General features: G+C 47.2%; 1 protein-coding gene and 1 long non-coding RNA gene across 3 annotated transcripts; one reads left to right on the top strand and one right to left on the bottom strand.

The window, feature by feature from the left end:
* Window positions 1-10,188: 10,188 nt before the first annotated feature.
* Window positions 10,189-15,792, bottom strand: LOC125395766 (uncharacterized). 2 transcript variants are annotated; one of them, XR_007230645.3, is made up of 5 exons: window positions 15,524-15,792; window positions 11,773-11,909; window positions 11,474-11,642; window positions 11,016-11,126; window positions 10,189-10,432 (listed from the first exon to the last, which is right to left on the bottom strand). It is a non-coding gene; the product is annotated as an uncharacterized LOC125395766 (long non-coding RNA). The 2 variants fall into 2 exon arrangements; XR_015002868.2 differs by lacking the exon at window positions 15,524-15,792 and having other exon boundaries at window positions 11,773-13,533.
* On the top strand, window positions 14,440-18,304 carry Ebi3 (Epstein-Barr virus induced 3). The gene is made up of 5 exons (XM_048427425.3): window positions 14,440-14,729; window positions 15,402-15,525; window positions 15,789-15,967; window positions 17,528-17,682; window positions 17,899-18,304. Exons 1-5 carry the CDS (start codon window positions 14,663-14,665, stop codon window positions 18,064-18,066), a joined length of 693 nt encoding a protein of 230 aa, XP_048283382.3. The 5' UTR covers window positions 14,440-14,662; the 3' UTR covers window positions 18,067-18,304.
* Window positions 18,305-18,698: the final 394 nt, after the last annotated feature.

Below are 18,698 nucleotides of genomic sequence, written 5' to 3'. Positions count from 1 at the left end.
AACATTTTTATGTATTGACGTATATATATTGTATTGATATATGTATATTTTACCATATTGCATTGTACACTTCTACCTCTGATTAAGATACTTATATATTGTTTATGTATTGATATATATATTTACCATATTGCAATGTATACTTGCACATTGTTTATATTTGGAGGTCACATTGTCCTCATTTATTGCACAGTTGTTTATTATCTCAGTCTTTAAGTTAAATAGATATTGAGAATTATATAGAACAATAGTCATCTAAATTTGACATTTATAATTAGACTAATCAGGTTCTTTAGATATATAGAGATTATATTCAGTATAGATAGATAATCTCCAACCTCTTCAAAGAACTGTAGAAAATGGCCTTTAATCTAACTCAGAGTTCTGTGGTAGTGAGACACAAATACTCCTGGCAACACTGACCTATTCCCGAGAGAATGTTGAGCACCAAAGACACTCCACCTGGAGCCTTTCTTCTTGGCAGAACTGGCCTTTGGGTAAAGAAATGCCCAAATCTCAACTACTGTCAGAGTTTCAGAATATCCGTAAATGGATAAAACAGGACTGTCATATCCTGCCAAGACAGGGTAAGATAGTTTTGAAAAGTTCCTTGCCTTTGAAAATGGTATATCAGTTACGTTAGGCCTTAGCCAAAGTTGGTTGCTTCAACGCTGCAAACGTGACTTTGGGTGTTTGCCCAGGTAGCCAGTTGTCTCTGAGATTTGTTACATGTTCAGGAAGTTTGATTGCACTTCCTAATTACTCAGGTAACATTATTTCTCTTCTCAGATCTTTGATGGGATTGAAGATTATATAAACGTAGTTACTTTCCTTTCATGACTTGGCCAAGTTATTTATTATACAAGACTTTAGCTAGTTAGAATAGGATATTTGTATTTATTGTATATAATTGTGTAGGTTTGTACTTACTTATATAATTTCATAGTAGGCTTAGAACTCTCTTACTTAAACAAAAGGGGGAGGTGTTGTGGGAGTATCTTCCGCTGCCTCAGCCAATAGTTGCTGAAGCACGAGCCCACAGCGCGGCGGGGAGCGCCTTCCGCTCCGTCAGCCAATAGCTGCTGAAATACCAGCCCACTGGGGCGTGGTATATTTAAAGAGACACAGATCCCGGATCAGGCCTCTTGGTTCCGGTGCTTGGTCCTGGCTCCTGCTCCCGGCTCCTGCTCCAGCGACTAGGCTCCCTTCCTGACGGTTTATGGTGTATGTAAGTTTTACCCCCCAAAATAAATAACCCCTTAAAACATAACTGGTGTGGGATTGATTCGCCGATATATGGATGACATTCTATTAGCAGGACAGGACCCAGAGATAGTTCTTGAGGCTTTTGCTGACTTGCAAGAATGCCTAGCACGCGCTGGGTTGGTGATTGCTTCTGATAAGGTACAAGAACAGTTTCCATATCAATATTTAGGACATCAGTTATTGCAGACAGGAGTAAAACCTCAGAAAGTTACTCTTCGCTTAGATAAATTACAAACTTTGAATGATTTTCAGAAATTGCTTGGAGACCTCAATTGGGTTCGGCCCAGTCTGGGAATTCCTACTGGAGTCCTAAAGCCGCTTTTTGACATTCTGCAAGGGAATCCAGACCTGATTTCCTCTTGTGAGCTGACACCTCAGGCAAGGCAATGTATTACTTTAATTGAAAAAAGCTTGCCTCTGCTCATATTCATTATATTGACTATAGTCAGCCGCTGCTTTTGATAATTTTTCCTTCTCAGCATAGTCCTACTGGAGTTTTCTGGCAGAAAAGACCCATCCTATGGGTACATGAACACGTGTCACCTGTAAAAATTGTTATCTCGTACCCATCAGCTGTGCTGCGTGTTATTCAGAAAGGGTATAAACTTGGTTTACAAACCTTTGGAATGTTACCTGATAAGGTCATTACACCATATACCCAGGCAGAAATAATTTGGCTGCAGAATTTTGCTGAGGATTGGACCTTGTTTTTATGCACTAATCCCTGCAAGCTTGATAATCATTATCCTTCTGATAAATTGGTCACCTTTTTCAAAAATCATCCGGTATGTTTCCCTAAAGTTATTTCTTTGCAGCCTCTGGCAGGGGCAAGGAATGTATTTACTGACGGCTCCTCCACCAGGAGAGCTGTGGTGGTCTCCCCTCCTGATTTTGACATTCAGCCCGTTGATACTAAATCTGCTCAGGTGACTGAATTGATTGCTGTACAAATGGCCTTAGAGAAATATGCTGACATTCCATTTAACCATTTTACTGACAGTCAGTATATAAGCAAAATTCTTGCGCCTTTGGAAACTGCAGCTTATATTGCTTCTGTATCTCGAGTTCAGATGCAGTTATTGGCTATTCAAACTTTGCTTTGGGCCCGATCTGTTCCCATTTACGTAGGGCATTTGCAGGCTCATAGCGATCTGTCTGGCCCCTTGAGCGAGGGGAATGCTTTGGCTGATCAGCTTACTCGCCAAATTTATGCAGTGAGTCAAGAATCTTATGAAGCTGCAAATAAAGCTCATAATCGTTTTCATCTCGATGCTGGGTCTTTAAGATTTCATTTTAAGATATCTCGAGAGCAAGCCACTGATATTGTTAAAAAATGCCCTTTGTGTACAGAACTTTTAACTGTTCCCCATTTGGGAGTAAATCCTCGTGGGCTTACTCCTAATCATTTGTGGCAAATGGATGTTACCCACGTTCCTTCTTTTAGGTGCATGCAATATGTTCATGTAACCGTGGATACATATTCCCATCTTATTTTTGCCTCAGCTCATACAGGAGAAAAATTACAGGATGTTAAAAGTCACTGTCTCCAGGCTTTTGCCTACATTGGAGTTCCTAAAACTCTGAAAACTGACAATGGACCAGCCTACACCAGCACTGGCTTTGCTAAATTTTGCTCTGAGTTTTCTATTTCTCATAAATCGGGTATACCCTATAATCCCCAAGGACAAGCTATAGTAGAATGAGTGCATTGCACATTCAAAGCTTATTTGCCTAAAACAAAAAAGGGGGATTATGTTTCCATCCCCAGGGACCATCTGTCTTTTATTTTATACATTTTAAATTTTTTGACTGTTGACGCTCATTCCCAGACCGCTGCTGAGCGACATTGGCGGCCAAATTCTTCCGGGAGCCTCATGCTAAATGGAAGAACCTAGCAGATGGCACCTGGTATGGTCCAGATCCTGTACTAATCTGGGGCAGGGGAGCTGTCTGTGTCTTCCTGCAGGATGCTGCCAATCCAATTTGGGTACCTGAGCGTCTGGTGCGTGCTGTGGATTTTCCTGTCCAGAAGCCTGAAGACAGGACAGAACCAAGAGATCCAGCAGACACTGACCTGCCAACTGAAGAGCTGCTGGGTTCCTGAGAAGCTGGCTGTGGGGGTCTGAGTGCCAAGGACCCTTCCTTTACCCATCTACCCTTCCCATGATATTGACAGCTATTGTTGTGGCTGCCAGAGCGGCTAATGCTGCTGGATTTTTCCCTTAATCAGTTAGTTGCTTCTGTTAGAACTATGGATACCCTCTCAGGGCAGGTTGCAAATGCCATGGCCATTCAAATTGAGCTAAATTTACAATTGAATACTCCAGTTAATTTTGCTGTTGGTTGTGGTTTTTGACCTCTGCTAGGTCACAGAAAAGGCTTTTTGCTGTTTTTCATAGACCCTGGAGTACAAGATTTACTAATTGGCTATTATTTATTATTCTAGTTAGCTATACCAGGGTTCCTTCCACCAGTGCTGAGACCCTACTTAAAGGGTCTCCATTTTGGGCAGATTTATTAAGGATTGAGCAGGCACAGTCTCCTTTAGGAGTGCTTATATGTGCTGGAGCATCATCTTCATGATTTCATGGTGCCAGAGCCAAAGGCAAACTCAGGTCAAGGTTGCCACGTGGCAAGTCCTATTAGCTATTGCCCCGGAGTATTTTTCAGCATAAATCTGGCTGAACTTGGTGATGGGTGACTAGTGAGCCAATTATGGGTAAGGTTTTTGGGCGGCTGCCCCAACCAAAGACAGGAATGTGTTTTGACCTGAATGCTTTCCCATGACGGGTAAGGGATTTTGCCTGACATCCATTGCCACCCAAGACAGGCCTAGTCATATGATTTATATAAAAGGGGGACCTGTAGGGCCCGGTCTCCCCTTACTTCCTGGTGTGCGTCTCGAGGACAGTTTGGTCTGCCAGCTAAAGCTTCCTGCTGTTCCTGTGTTCTCTCTGCCATAGCCTGGTTATTTAGCTGTAGCTGTAGGGCTTTGCTTCATCTTTGGTATGGTAATTTCCCACCTGCCTGGGAGAAATTTCTACACAGTGCCAGTTTCCCCCTACCTGGGAAGGAGTTCCCACGGCGCCAGTTTCCCCCCTGCCTGGAAATGAATTCCTATGGTGCCAGATTCCTCCCATCTGGGAAGGAATTCCTTTACTGGGGCCCTAGTATATTAGTTTTGCAAAAAGCTGAATAAAGTGGCATTCAGCTGTTCTCTTTCGAATGACCATGGTCTCTTGTGTCTTTTGTTCAATCTCTAGGCCTTTGCCCAAACTCGCGTGAGGTACGGTTGCACGCGAACCGTACCGAGAGGGTAACACAGAATCAGGTGTTACAGACTATGACTTAGGTTAATGGTTTTCTTAAGAAAAACAATTGAGTTATGATCATCTCATCAGATAAAGAAAGGGTCTTTGACAAAAATACAACACCCCTTCATAATAAAAGTCATGCAGAGATAAGGTATACAAGGAATATACCTAAACAAAATAAAGACAATTTCTAGCAAACCTATAACTATCATCAAATTAAATGGAGAGAAATTCAAAGCTATTTACCTAAAATCAGGAACAAGACAAGGTTGTCCACTCTCTCCATATCTATTCAATATAGAACTGGAAGTCTTAGCTAGAGCAATAAGACAAACTGGAAGGAAGAAGTAAAAGTATATTTGCAGATAATGTGATAGTATGTGTAAGTGACCCAAAAAGTTCCACAGAGAACTCCTATGGCTGATAAACACTCTCAGCAAAGCACCTGGATATACAATTATCTCACAAAAATCAATAGCTAATGTTGGCATTCAGGCATTACGCTGACCAGCCCTTGGGTCCTCACACTGCAGTCGCTAAGAACACTCATAGTGCACAAGTGCTTGTTAGTAGTCAGGACTTGCACTGGCCTGCTCTTGGGGACCTGGCAGAATACAGGCTACAGCCGTTCCCTGTGTGCATACACTGCATTCCCCTTGTAGAGGACGAGACCCACTCACCCTCCACACACACTTTTCTCCTGCAGCTCCCAAACCCAGAGGTTGATCTGTTGAGCCTTCTCCTACAGAGTCAGCCAGGGTTCCTGGAAAGGGGTGCTGAGGCTAAAGAAATGTTAGATCGAGAGAAACTGAGACAGAAAACATAGGACAGATAGATTCAGGGGACTGCCAGCTTACTCTGGACAGCCCCAAGTTGATTTCACAGCCTGCTTATATACAAAAGCAGAACACAGCACAGCACCGTCAGTCAGTATCTGACCACAAGACTATTCCTGTCTTGCACAAGCAGTTTCTTTTATTTGGATGTTTCCTAAAGTTTGGCATTAGCAGTATTCTTTCTACTGTTCTTTTCTCATGGGCAAAATTCTCTTTCCCATGGGCTTAATCAGAACTTTCTCACAGCAAGTAGAGCAGGCAAGCTTGAACTCAAATGACTTTTAAGTCAGATCTGACTCCAGACGTAAACCAAGTCACATGTAAACTCCCACACTGACTGTCTCCCTTCCCCTCCCCTGTCAATAAACCTCCCATGTGAGTTCTGTCCTATGGTGTAACTTTCCTTGCCGCCACTACCACCACCTCAGCTGCCAAAACATAACAGTTCTCCTCAGTACAAACGAAAAAAGAACTGCAGAAAAAAACAGGGAAATTACACCGTTCAAAATTGTTCAGATTATATAAAATATCTTGGGGTAACTTTAACCAACCAAGCAAAAAACTTTTTTGACAAAACTTCAAGTCTTTGAAGAAACTGAAGAAGATATGAGAAGACAGATCTCCCAAGCTCATAGACTAACATAGTAAAAATGGCAATCCTACCAAAAGCAACCTACACCTTCAATGCAATCCCCATCAAAATCCCAACACAGTTCTTTACAGACCTCAAAAGGACAATCCTCGACTTTAAATAGAAAAATAAAACACCCAGATAGCTAAAGAAATCCTGAAGAATAAAAGAACTGCTGGAGCTCCAGACTGCATGTGTGCTACAGATGCATGGTTATAAAACCACACGGTATCAGCGTAACAACACACATCGGTCAATGAAATCACACTAAAGACCCAGACATGAATCCACACTCCTATGAACATCTGGGTTATTATAAAGAAGCCAAAAACACACACTGGAGAAAAAAACAGCATCTTCAAAAAGTGATGCTGGTCAAACTGGATGTGTGCATGTAGAAGAATGCAAACAGATCTACACTCATCATCCTGAAAAGAACTCACATCCACGTGAGTAAGAGACTCTATGACCCTGCCCTGTGTAAAATGTTAGCTGCTGAGTACTGAAGGCTCACACACAAGCCACAGCTGAATGCTCAACGTCTCAATCCTCTCACCTGACTAAACTGAGACAACCAACATGAGAGAGTTGCCCAATCGGAAATTTCAGTGGCTCAAGTTAACCCCCCAAATTATGCACCCACAGATTTGGTTTTCCTTCGTTCATATGAACTAACAAACTGGGAAAGTAAACAGAAAGGCACTCCCCTGCACAATCAGATCCTTCTTTATAACAGAGACACCTGCAGCTCACTGACTTAAGCAACCTCCAGTCTAGCTATGGCCTAGCCTATTTTCCCCTGTGGTGTACACAATAAACTATTTCTTCTATTCTGGTCTCAATGGAGAAGCTGTGTTTCACACAAACCCTTTTCCTATTAGTCCAATGGACAGCCCACTCTGTGATTTCAGTGGGTAGTCTTAGAAGTATGCACTGCTTGCTGGGCAGTGGTGGCGCATGCCTGTAATCCCTGCACTCCGGAGGCACAGGTAGATGGATCTCTGTGAGGTCATGGGCAGCCTGGTCTACAGAGTGAGTTCCGGGACAGCCTGAGCTGTCTCATTATACAAGAGTGATTATACAGCACACACAGTGACACCATCTGACTTCAAAACTTAGCATACAACTGCAATAAAGATTGTACTGACTGGAAAACAAAGAGACCAACAGAACATGACAGCAAATTTAGAAACACAATATAGTCAATTTTGACACATGAGGCCAGTGGGGCCTTACTAACACACGTAACTGGACCACCCTGGCATCTCTGTGCAGATGTGCTCATGACACAGACTTTACGCCCTGCACAGAATTAACTGTAGTCGGATCCTACACCTGAATGTTCAGTGCAAAATGCAGAACTTCTAGAAGACGATAGAGGAACCAGGGCTATGAGAGCAAAAACAGCGCATGCCTGAGCCCTGCACCAAAAGTTTCCGCACAAAGGTTCGTGCTTCCCAAGCTCTGCACCAAAAGTTTCCGCACAAAGGTTCGCGCTTCCCATGCTCTGCGCAGGCGCACCCCGGGAAGCCACGTGATTAGGGTGTCCGCTAGTTCCCGCCCAGCTCCCGGAAGTGACATAGCCCTCGTGTGACCTCACTGTGTTTGGCGGCCGTTTCCTACAGCTCTGGGAGGATACCACACTGGTTCCCACAGATTGTCCCCGCGTGGGGACGGCGCCCTTTCTTCACCATGGCCGGGTTCCGAGCTCCTCTCGCTCTCCTCACAGCTCGCAGCAGCGGGTTACAGCGTAGCATACGGAACACTAGAATCTCCCTCAGCCCTGGAGCTGCCGGAGCCTAAAGCACGGAGTACCGGAAGTACCCGCCCCATTCTGACTGGCAGTCCATGTAGAGGCCGTCATTGCCTAGTGATACCTGAGTGACAAGGATCTCCCTTAGAGACAGCGTGCAGTGAAGAGATGCCTCAGTGTAGTTCCCAACTGTCCCAGGCCGGCAGAGATTGGCATCGCAGCAGAACTTGCACTTGGACAGCAAAGTCGTCCCTAAACTTTTCCTGCACTCAGTAGGCAATTCTCTATCTGTGCACAGGGTCTCTAGCATATGAAGATAATTAAACAATGTGCTGTGGAGCGATCCCCCTGCCTCACAGCTAAAAGAGCTGTCCACCCAGGTCAAATACAAACCACCTGATTGATAGTCACCAGGCACCAGCAATTTTAATAAAGCACACCTAGGAGTGCTTATTAAGTTGGGGGCTCACACCTCTCTTGGCTGCACACTGCTATCCAAAATACAATTTCCCAGTTTTCTGTGGTGGCACTGGCCCATCATGCTGGCATTTGGGAGGTGGAGACAGGACATGGAAAGGTTAAGTCAGCCTGGAGACCCCAAAGGGGAGGTACCAGAGTGATGACCTGGGATGAGAAGGTTATGGAGTGGTAGATACTGCATAAGCAGATGACTCATGCTAAGCAAGATTATTAAATACAACTCTGGTACACTTTCTTCAAGAGGGAATCAACCAGAGTCAGCAGAAATCCTATTCAGCAATGCTGGCAAGAAGACCACAGCCTCAGGCTGAACACATGGTAGCCTTGGCTGTCAACCACAGCCCCTCAGGCTAGAGTCTGGTCCCCTCAATTCCTTCAAGACAGTGACTCAAATACCAGAACAGACTTTGCCAAGTCTGCCCTTTGGCCAACACACAGAACTAGTGTTCTCTTGGCCACTTTTATCGGGGGTCTCAGAAAAGGCCTTGGATTGAATTGGCTCCCAAAAGGCCCACCTCTAACCTCAACAAACAAAAATATATGAAAATGGAAAATAGTTTTGTGGAAGTCCTGCTTTTGGGACTTCCACTGAAGTTTTTGTTGTTGTTTCTTTGGGGTTTTGGTTTGGTTTGGTTTGGTTTGGTTTGGTTTGGTTTGGTTTGGTTTTTCAAGACAGGGTTTCTTTGTGTAGTCCTGGCTGCCCTGGAACTCACTCTGTAGACCAGGCTGGACTCCAACACAGAGATTCACCTGCCTTTGCCTATAGAGTGCTGGGATTAAAGGTGTATGCCACCACCACCCAGCCCACTGAAGTTTCTTGCAAAACCACACTAATACTTGAATGGCATGTTCAGTCTAGCATACGATATGATTTGTAGATCACACAATCTATTTTCCCAGGGCTACTCATTTGTACCTGAACTTGGGAAATGCTGATTATAAAATGGCTGGATGTTGGGGGCACAGAGGCATAGCAGGCTTTCTTTTGGACTACCACCCAGCTCCCAAACCATAATATAGAGACTTATTATTAGTTCTGAATGCTCAGCCTTATCTTATGTGTAGTAGGAGCGCCATATGTAAAAGGAACGGCGGGCTGCTTTCCCGCCACCCGGATCCCACCACCACCCGGATCCCAGCTAGCTTACACCCGAAATAATTACACGGAAACTGTATTCATTTAAACATTGCTTGGCCCATTATCTGTAGCCTCTTATTGGCTAACTCTTACATATTGATCTAACCCATTTCTAATAATCTGTGTAGCACCATGAGGTGGTGGCTTACCAGGAGGATTCTAACCTGCGGCTGTCTTGGAGAAGAGAGTCATGACGTCTGCCTCATTGCCTTCTTCCTCCCTGCATTCTGTTCTGTCTACTCCACCCACCTATGTTTTAACCTATCAGGCCAAGCAGTTTCTTTATTAATTAGCCAATGAAAGCAACAGAAATACATAAGACTCTCCTACATCACTTATGCATGCCCCACTAACTCTTATAACTTAATTTAACTTGTCAGGACATTTTTACCCTTCTTTCATTCTGTATGTCCCACTTTCACTGCTTCCTCGGTGGCCATGGGCATCTCCCTCTCTTCCTCCCTCGTCACTTCTCTCTTCTCTGGTTGGTTCTCTCAACTCTGCCTGTGTCCCCTACCAACTCACTGCAGGAACAAGGACATACATAACATTCTCAGTCAGATCCTGCAGATGCAGCACTTGCAGGCTCAGGGTTGCTGAGGACACAGCTCAGCTATTCAATCTCCATCCTTCACTTCTGCAAGCTGAAGCCTCTGGGACAACCTTCCCCAGGTTCTAGGGTAATGAACTAGGGGCCCAGCTTGGGACCTTACTGTCTTAATTAAAGTTTCTATTGCTGCAACAAAACACCAATCAAAAAGGAATTTGGGGAGAAAGGGTTTATTTAGCTTACACTTTCAGATCATTTTTCATCATTGGGGGGAGTCAGGACAGGATGTAATAGATTAAACAAAAATGCTGCAGATCCCCGGAGGAGGCAGGCAGCGAACAGCTGGTCCCGAAAGCAGCCAGTCCCAGGCAGAGACGGTGCAGTTTCCCAAGTTGCTGCAGCTGGCCACGAGTCCCAGGCAGGAGGCCAAATGGTGGGTGAGAAACCTCAATGGGGCAGCCAGTCTAATGAGGAGAGACAGATGGGCACACCATGAGACCATGCCGCAGGTCTCCAAAGGTGGCTGGTCCCAGGCAGGAGCCACGAGGCGGGCGAGAGACAGAGACATGGATAAGCATGCCATGCAGAGTGAGGATGGATATTTATTTAGTGGGTTGTGGAAGGGAAGGGAAAAGGAAAAGGGAGAAGAGCAGAGAGATGGGGCAGAGAAACAGAGAGAGAGAGAGACAGACAGAGAGACAGAGAGGGAAGAGGAGAAGTGGGGAGAATGTAGAGGAAATGGGGAGAACCTGCCTCTTCAGGGAAGAGGCAGAAAAGGAAGGGAAGATCAGCTTGCCTCAGCTAACAGGGGGGCTGGGGGCCTTGTCTCTTAAAGGGACAGGACAGATCATTACACAGGAACCAGGAACTCACACAAGGCAGGAACCTGGAGGCAAGAGCTGATGCAGAGACCATGGAGGGTGCTACTTACTCCCATGGCTTGCTCAACCTGCTTTTTTATAGGACTCTGGACCACCAGCCCAGGGATGGCATCGTTCAGTGGATTGGACCCTCCCCCATTGATCACTAATTGTGAAAATGTCTTACAGCTGGATCTCAAGGTGGCATTTCCTCAACTGAAGCTTCTTCCTCTATGATGACTTTAGCTTGTGTCAAGTTGACATACAAAGCCAGCCAGTCCAAGTGACCCCCTGTCAACTTGACACACAAAAACATCACTATTAAGCCACAACATTTCCTTTCTGATTCATCCCCCAAGATCTCACATTAAAACATAAATAACCTGGGCCGAGCAGTGGTCCAAAGCTACAGAGAAACCCTGTCTCAAAATACCAAAAACAAGCAAACAAACAAACAAACAAATAAAATAGTCAATCTTTTTAAAAATCCAAAGTCTTTTAAAATTCAAAATTTCTCAACTCCAGTGAAGTAAAATAGTTATACTCCAGTGAAGTACTTCCTTCAAGAGGGAAAATCGGGGCACAGTCACAATCAAAGCAAAGCAAAACCAAATTCTAACCGTCCAGTATCTGGAATCCACTCACATCTTCTGAACTCCAAGGGTTTGGGTCATTTCTCCACAGCGCACACAGCTTGTCTTCTGGGCTCCAGTGGGCTCCACTCCACTGTGCTACTGGTGGTGGTGGTCATCCCATTGTACTGGCATCTCCAAAATGTTGGGGCCTCAGCTGCTCTCCATGGACCCCTTCATGGCTTCAAAACAAGCACCACCTGGGTGACTCTTACACATTACCAAGTCACACTGCCTGCACAGGGTACGACCATGGCCACCTCTGGAACACTTCCTCTGTGCCCTCAGGAAACTTCCCCGAGAAGATCTCACCTCAGTGATGCTGGTCTCTTCTCAATCACGTCGAATTTCTCAGCTCCAGCTGGCCAGCGCCAAGTGTCCCAGCAAAGCAGAGTTTCACGTTAGTCGTTCTGGTGTCTTGTTAACCATAGGTGATTCTTCAGCCCCAGCTAACCAGAACCACAGACTCTTAATTCAAAATAACAAGTGGCCCCAATAGAGTCTTTAAACTTCCCTCTGAAACACCACAAGCCAGGCCTCCATCTTCTGCCCTACTCTCATTGTTCTTATCTCCCAAGCTCCCACAGAGCTCTGAGGTCCAAAGGTCTTCCACGGTCTCGGTACTTACTTGTCTTAGTTAAGGTTTCTATTGCTGCAACAAAACACCATTACCAAAAAGCAATCTGGGGAGAAAAGCGTTTATTTTATTTACACTTTCAGATCTTCATCCACCATTGGAGGAAGTCAGGACAGAATCTCAAGCAGGGCAGAATCCTGGAGACAGGAACTGATACGGAGGCCATGGAGGGTGCTCCTCATGGCTTGCTCAGCCTGCTTTCTTTTTTTTTTATTTGTTTATTATGTATACCACATTCCTTCCATGGATGCTTGCATGCCAGGAGAGGGCACCAGATCTCATTATAGATGACTGTGAGCCACCATGTGGTTGCTGGGAATTGAACTCAGAACCTCTGGAAGAACAGTCAGTGCTCTTAACCAGTGAGCCATCTCTCCAGCCCCTCAGCCTGCTTTCTTATAGAACCCAGGACCACCAGTGTACTGGGCCCTCCCCCAGTGATCACTAAGTGAGAAAATAGCTTTAAGCTGGATTTCATGGAGGTATTTCCTCAACTGAGGCTCCTTCCTCTCTGATGACTCTAGCTGTGTCAAGTTGACATAGAGCCAGCCAGTCCACTCGCCAGTGGTGTCCAGTTGACCCCATCACACCATTGCTCCTTACACTCTGAGCCTCTGAATTCCATCTCTCTGTAACACCTGAGATGTTCCAACTTCTACATCACACTGTCCACCCAGGTGCATAAGCTCCCTATGAGAGGGAGACACGACCAGTGAGGGACACTGGTGAGGGCAGGGGTCTCAGAAGACAGTTTGAGCTTCTCAACCCAAAACACAGTTATGGCAGCAAACATGAATGCAATGCAATAGTTAAAGGCACCAAGAACTTGAGTTGTGACTCAGGGGTAAAGTTCCTGCCTAGAAAACCCAGCTAGGTGCTGGGAGCTGACATGGTGTGTTTGAGGCCCTGGGCTCTGTTCCTACCAGTGTTTCTAAAAGGTGAATAAAGGAGCCGGGCAGTGGTGGCACACGCCTTTAATCCCAGCATTCAGGAGGTAGAGGCAGACGGATCTCTGTGAGTTCGAGGCCAGCCTGGTCTACAAGAGCTAGTTCCAGGACAGGCTCCAAAGCTACAGAGAAAAGGGTTTCTCTCCAAAACACCAAAAAAAAAGTGAATAAAGGGCTGGAGAGATGGCTCAGAGGTTAAGAGCACTGACCGCTCTTCCTGAGGTCCTGAGTTCAATTCCCAGCAACTACATGATGGCTCACAACCATCTGTAATGAGATTCGGTGCCCTCTTCTGGCGAGTAGGCATATATGCAGACAGAACACTGTATACATAATAAATAAAAATCTTTAAAAAAAAAAAAGAATAAAACCCAGGCGGTGGTGGTGCATACCTTTAATCCCAGCACTCAGGAAGCGGAGGCAGGCAGATCTCTGTGAGTTCAAGGCCAGCCTGGTCTACAGAATGAGTGCCAGGACAGGTTCCAAAGCTACAGAGAAACCCTGTCTCAAAATAAATGAATAGATAGGATAGATAGATAGATAGATAGATAGATAGATAGATAGATAGATAGAAGAGAGAGAGAGAGAGAGAGAGAGAGAGAGAGAGAGAGTTAAAAAAAAAAGCCAGGCTCCAAAGCTACAGAGAAACTCTGTCTCAAAAATAAATAAATAAATAAATAGTGAATAAAAAGGCCCAGACTGGATTCTCTTGTTCTCCATCTTTTCAATACTTTGTTCAATTTTATTTTGTTTCGTTTTGTTTTGCTGTGTGTATCTGTGTCTGTGTGAATTGAACTCAGGACCCTATTCCCTAATCTTTTTTCATTTTAAGGTGTGTACCTCAGGCTGGAGTTAAAGTCTTAGATATCCCCTGTCTCAGCTCCCCACGAGTTGGGATGATGGGTGACAATAGTCATGCCTTAATTTCCATTTTTCTTCATCACTTTCCAGCAAGGCCCCTGCTCCTGTCTCTCCCCATTTCTGGGCAAATCCCCTGAATCCCCCAGAGACTCTGAGTTCTCTTGGTGCTGAAGATAGGGGTGTGGTCTGGAATTCCCGGGGACTCCAGCCTGTCCTGGGGGTTCCCTTGGGTGTCCTGAACACTTCAGAATGTTCCCGGTGCTAGGGACTACCTGGGGGTAGCAGCTGCTCCCTGTTGTATGGGTCCTGACACAGTTTTGGGAAGATGTGGGTGGTAAGAGGGCCACCACCCTGCATTGGGACCAGTCTCTGGGCCAGTGTCCCCTGTCTCTTTCGGTCCCTCTTTCTCTGTCTCTCTCCTCGTCTCTTAGTCTCTGTTTCTCTCTGTCTCTCCCGCTCCCCTCCGCTACCGGCACATCTACGCTTCTGCCCTTGGCCTCACCCACCTTCCTGGGGCTTCCCCATTAGCAGGAAGTAAGGCCACCCAGTGACTTCTCCCTTTTGGGGCCCTCTCCCTGCCCCCACCTCAAGGCCTTTCACACTCACACACGGGGCAGCTGGTGACAGACTCTGGACTGCTCCACACACTGGGCGACTGAGCTGCACCAGGGCAGTTCCTCACCAGGACCAGGCTTCCAGAACAGGAACGGTCCTTTGTCCCTTCTCCGGAGAGTCTGCAGAATAGAGCCACACAGGCATGTCCCGGCGGCTCCTCCTGTCACTTGCCCTCTGGGCTAGCTGCTCCCCTGGCCATGCAGGGACAGGTAGGTGGTCACACTGGGGACTAGGGGGCCTGGGCCAAGGGGGCCAGCCCTTCGTTTTCAGTCTTCGGTTATATCTGGAATCGGGTAGGAACTCACACCTACCTATACCTGTGGGACCTGTTCCCATTCCGCTATAGAAATGGGAAACTGAGGCACAGAGAGGCAAAGCCTTGTTTATCCAGGCAGAGGTACCCTTGGGCTTAGAGGTTTGGGGAGATCAACAGTTAACTCTCAGCAACCCTCAAGTTTCACCTTTGTGACTCAAGTGTGGGTCTCAAACTCTCAGAGATGCTGGGCGCGATAGTACACACCTGGCGCAGGGCACTCACGAGGCTGAGGCAGGTTGCGGTTGGAGTTCAAGGTCATTTGCCAGCCTAAAGCTGCAGGAGACCCGCCTTTAAAAAAAAAAAAAGAAGGAAGAAGGAAAGAAGGAAGGAGGAAAGGAAGGAAGGAAGAACAAAAGAAAGCGAGAGAGAGAGAGAGAGAGAGAGAGAGAGAGAGAGAGAGAGAGAGAGAGGGAGGGAGGAAGGAGGAAACTCAGTTTTCTCATCTGGAAAATGGACTCTGTTGAGGCCCTGGGGGTTTGTAGTAAACGTAGGAGCTCATGCTTCTACACATGACAGAGAACTACGAGGCTCCTGGAAGCTCACGTTCCAGTCTCTCCCGCCCTAGCCGCTCTGAGCCAGCCCAGGGTGCAATGCCACGCTTCTCGGTACCCTGTGGCCGTGGACTGCTCCTGGACGCCGTTGCGGGCTCCCAACTCCACCAGACCCACGTCCTTCATCGCCACTTACAGGTCAGAGAATGGAAAGGGGCCAGGACGACGAAGGGGAACAGATTCCAATAGTCCACTCCACTCGGGGTCGGAGGCAGCCTGGGACCCACGGGAACCTGCCTCCAAAACAACAGAACAAGTGTGGGATGTGGGTAATCTAGGGAGTTCTTCAGAACTCGGTATCCCCCTGACCGTGTCCGGGTCCCACGGTCGGCTGTGGGTGGGCTGGGAACCCGCGGACACCTAGATGCCCTTTGCGACTCCCCACGGTGCTTCCCACGCAGGCTCGGTGTGGCCACCCTGCAGCAGAGCCAGCCCTGCCTACAGTCGACCCCCGAGGCTACGTGGTGCACCATCCCCCACGTGCACCTGTTCTCCACGGTGCCCTACGTGTTAAATGTCACTGCGCTTCATCCCAGCGGTGCCAGCAGCAGCCTTCTGGCCTTTGTGGCTGAGCGGATCAGTGAGTGTCTGTCTTTCCCGCCCCCTCAGTCCCCGCCCTCCACCATGCGCCGCCCCCCACGTCCTGCCAGGTACCCGCAGCCTTCTCTACTCCAGCCTCACTGACTTTCTGTTGCCTCCCCAACACCCCAAACTCCATCCCACCCGGGGCGTTTGCATAGCTTCGTCTTCTTAGGCCACTGCTTGGGCGTCAGCTCCTCGGTGAGGCTCCCCAAAAGTATATTACTAAACATAAGTGACAATTGCAGTTAAGGGAGGACGAAAGCCTCCTTTAATCCCAGAGGTAGGTCGATCTCTGAGAGTATAGGGTAAATTGGAGTCAAGAACCCAAGACCCTGTAACTAACAAGGAAAGGAAGGAAGAAAGGAAGGAAGGCAGGCAGGCAGGCCAGGCAGTTGTGGCCAGGCAGTTGTGGTGCATGCCTTAAATCCCAGCACTCAAGAGGCAGAGGCAGGCGGATCTCTATGAGTTCCAGGACTGGCTCCATAGCTACTGAGAAACCCTGTCTGTTTCAGTGAAGGTCAGTGAAAGGCTACTCCGCCCTCAAAGGATTAAATATGGAGTCTCCACTCCCAGATAGCTGCTCAAGAAAAATAAAAATGTTCATCCCTACAAATCCTTGGCAACCTTATGCACGGCATCCAGAAGGGGGCGGCCCATGCGACGTGTCCTCCTGTGGATGGATGGATGATGGATAGATGGATGGATGGACAGACACACAATATCCATCTACACCGGGGAACACCACTCAGCCCTGGAGAATGAGGCTCTGGCGCCAACTACAGTTCTCAGTGAGCAACCCAGACACAAACCACACAGCGTGGGCTCCGGAACAGGGGGATCCAGAGACAGATCTGTGGGTGCTGAAGGGAGATGGCTTATGGGTGTAGAGCTTGTGTTGGCATGAAGCAGCGTTCTGGAGGCAGGCAGAGAAATGGTAACACTGTCCAGTGTCCTCCAGCTCAGTCTTGTGAGAATGGTGTCTCGGGAAAGCCCTTCAGCCCACTTGGGACTTGCTCTCTGAAACTTTCTCTTTGTCTGTCATGACTTCTGTCAGCAGCGGCAATGGTGATTCAACAAACGCTTGCTCCTTGCGAAGATGGGTGAATGAATGCATGACTGACATGACTGCATAATGAACACATAAGGACTTAATGAATGAGAGAATGAATGAACACGTGAATGATACAGTGAATGAGGGAAGGACTTAATGAGTGAGGAAATGAATACCTGAATGACCTAATGGTCTAATCAAAGCACGAATGAATGTACAAATGGATAAGTGAAGAAACTAATGGATTCAATGAATGAATGACAGCGGACAAGTTAATGAATCAATGAATACATCTGCACGTGAAGCAAGCAATAAGTAAGTGTGAGTGAGCAGGTGACTAAGCAAGCTAAGAAATTAGTGAAGTCTCAATGAACAAGTGAAGAAACGAACTAATGGGATGAATGGGCTCTAAAGGCGAGAGCCAGCGTATGAATGAATGGAGGAAATCAGTGCTTGACAGATGAACCAGTGGAGCCGCTTCTAAACCCTCCCCGCTTCTCCCCGCAGTCAAGCCCGACCCCCCGGAAGGCGTGCGCCTGCGCGCAGCGGGACAACTGCTGCAGGTGCTCTGGCATCCCCCTGTCTCCTGGCCCTTCCCGGACATCTTCTCTCTCAAGTACCGCGTCCGCTACCGGCGCCACGGTACCTCTCACTTCCGCCAGGTGAGAGGGGATTTGGGAGAGGGTGAGACAGGGTTTCCCTGGACATCCTCTGGTCTCCACCTCCCGCCTCCCTGTAGGCGCGCTGAGATCACGTGACTCTGCAGCTGGTTTACATGAGTTCTGGGGTTTCGAACTACAGCCAGGGCTTTACCCAGGTTTACCCCAGCTCCCGGTACAGCGTGGTCCTACCCACCGCCTCGTCCTCTCTCCCCGCAGGTGGGACCCATTGAAGCCACGACCTTCACCTTCAGGGCCGCGAAGTCCTATGCCAAGTACTGTGTCCAGGTTTCAGCCCAGGATCTCACGGACTATGGGAAACCAAGTGACTGGAGCCTTCCTGGGCAAGCAGAGGGGACACCCCAGAAATCCCTGAAGAGGGACTAGGTCTTTGATAGCCGACCCTGATGTCGTCTACTTCAAAGTGTCTGGGTGACCTGGCCTGGATTCAAGTCCTGACTTTGCAAGTGCTGAGATCCTCTCGGCGCGTTGACTTGACCTCCCCGGACATCAATTTCCAAATCTGTGGAGATAGTATTTCTCCTTCCATCACTTCCGGGCTTTGTAAACTGTAAATGTGACTTGATTAGAAATTTTTATTAAATAAGAATTATTAGCCTGGCAATGGTGGCGCACGCCTTTAATCCAAATATTTGGAGAGCAGAGGCAGGTGGATCTATATGAGTTCGAGGCCAATCTGGTCTATAGAGCGAGTTCCGGACAGCCAGGGCTACACAGAGAAACCTTATCTCGAAAAACCCCAAAACAAAATTAGTAGTAGTAGTAGTAATGGGGGAGTTCGAGACAGGACTTCTTTGCGTAGGCCTGGCTGTCCTAGACCAGGCTGGCCTCGAACTCACAGACATCTTCCTGTCTCTGCCTCCCGAGGGCTGAGATTAAAGACATACGTCACCACTGCCTGGCAAGAATTATTAAAACTGTCCATTTTTAAAATTTAAGTATTTAATTTCCAAATATGTGCTTGTGGGGAGTACGGCAGTGCCCACGGCAGTCAGAAG

This window comes from Myodes glareolus, chromosome 8 (assembly GCF_982192425.1).
Source record: "Myodes glareolus chromosome 8, mMyoGla1.1, whole genome shotgun sequence".
Lineage (NCBI taxonomy): Eukaryota > Metazoa > Chordata > Mammalia > Rodentia > Cricetidae > Myodes > Myodes glareolus.
Note: the sequence above shows the minus strand (reverse complement) of the source record. Positions and strands in the feature narration are given on the sequence as shown.

Coding starts and splice junctions, on each gene's coding strand:
- Ebi3 (XM_048427425.3), top strand. CDS start 14,663: ATGTCCCGGCGGCTCCTCCTGTCACTTGCCCTCTGGGCTAGCTGCTCC. Junction 14,730..15,401: donor CCCTGGCCATGCAGGGACAG/GTAGGTGGTCAC, acceptor CTCCCGCCCTAG/CCGCTCTGAGCCAGCCCAGG. Junction 15,526..15,788: donor TCCTTCATCGCCACTTACAG/GTCAGAGAATGG, acceptor CTTCCCACGCAG/GCTCGGTGTGGCCACCCTGC.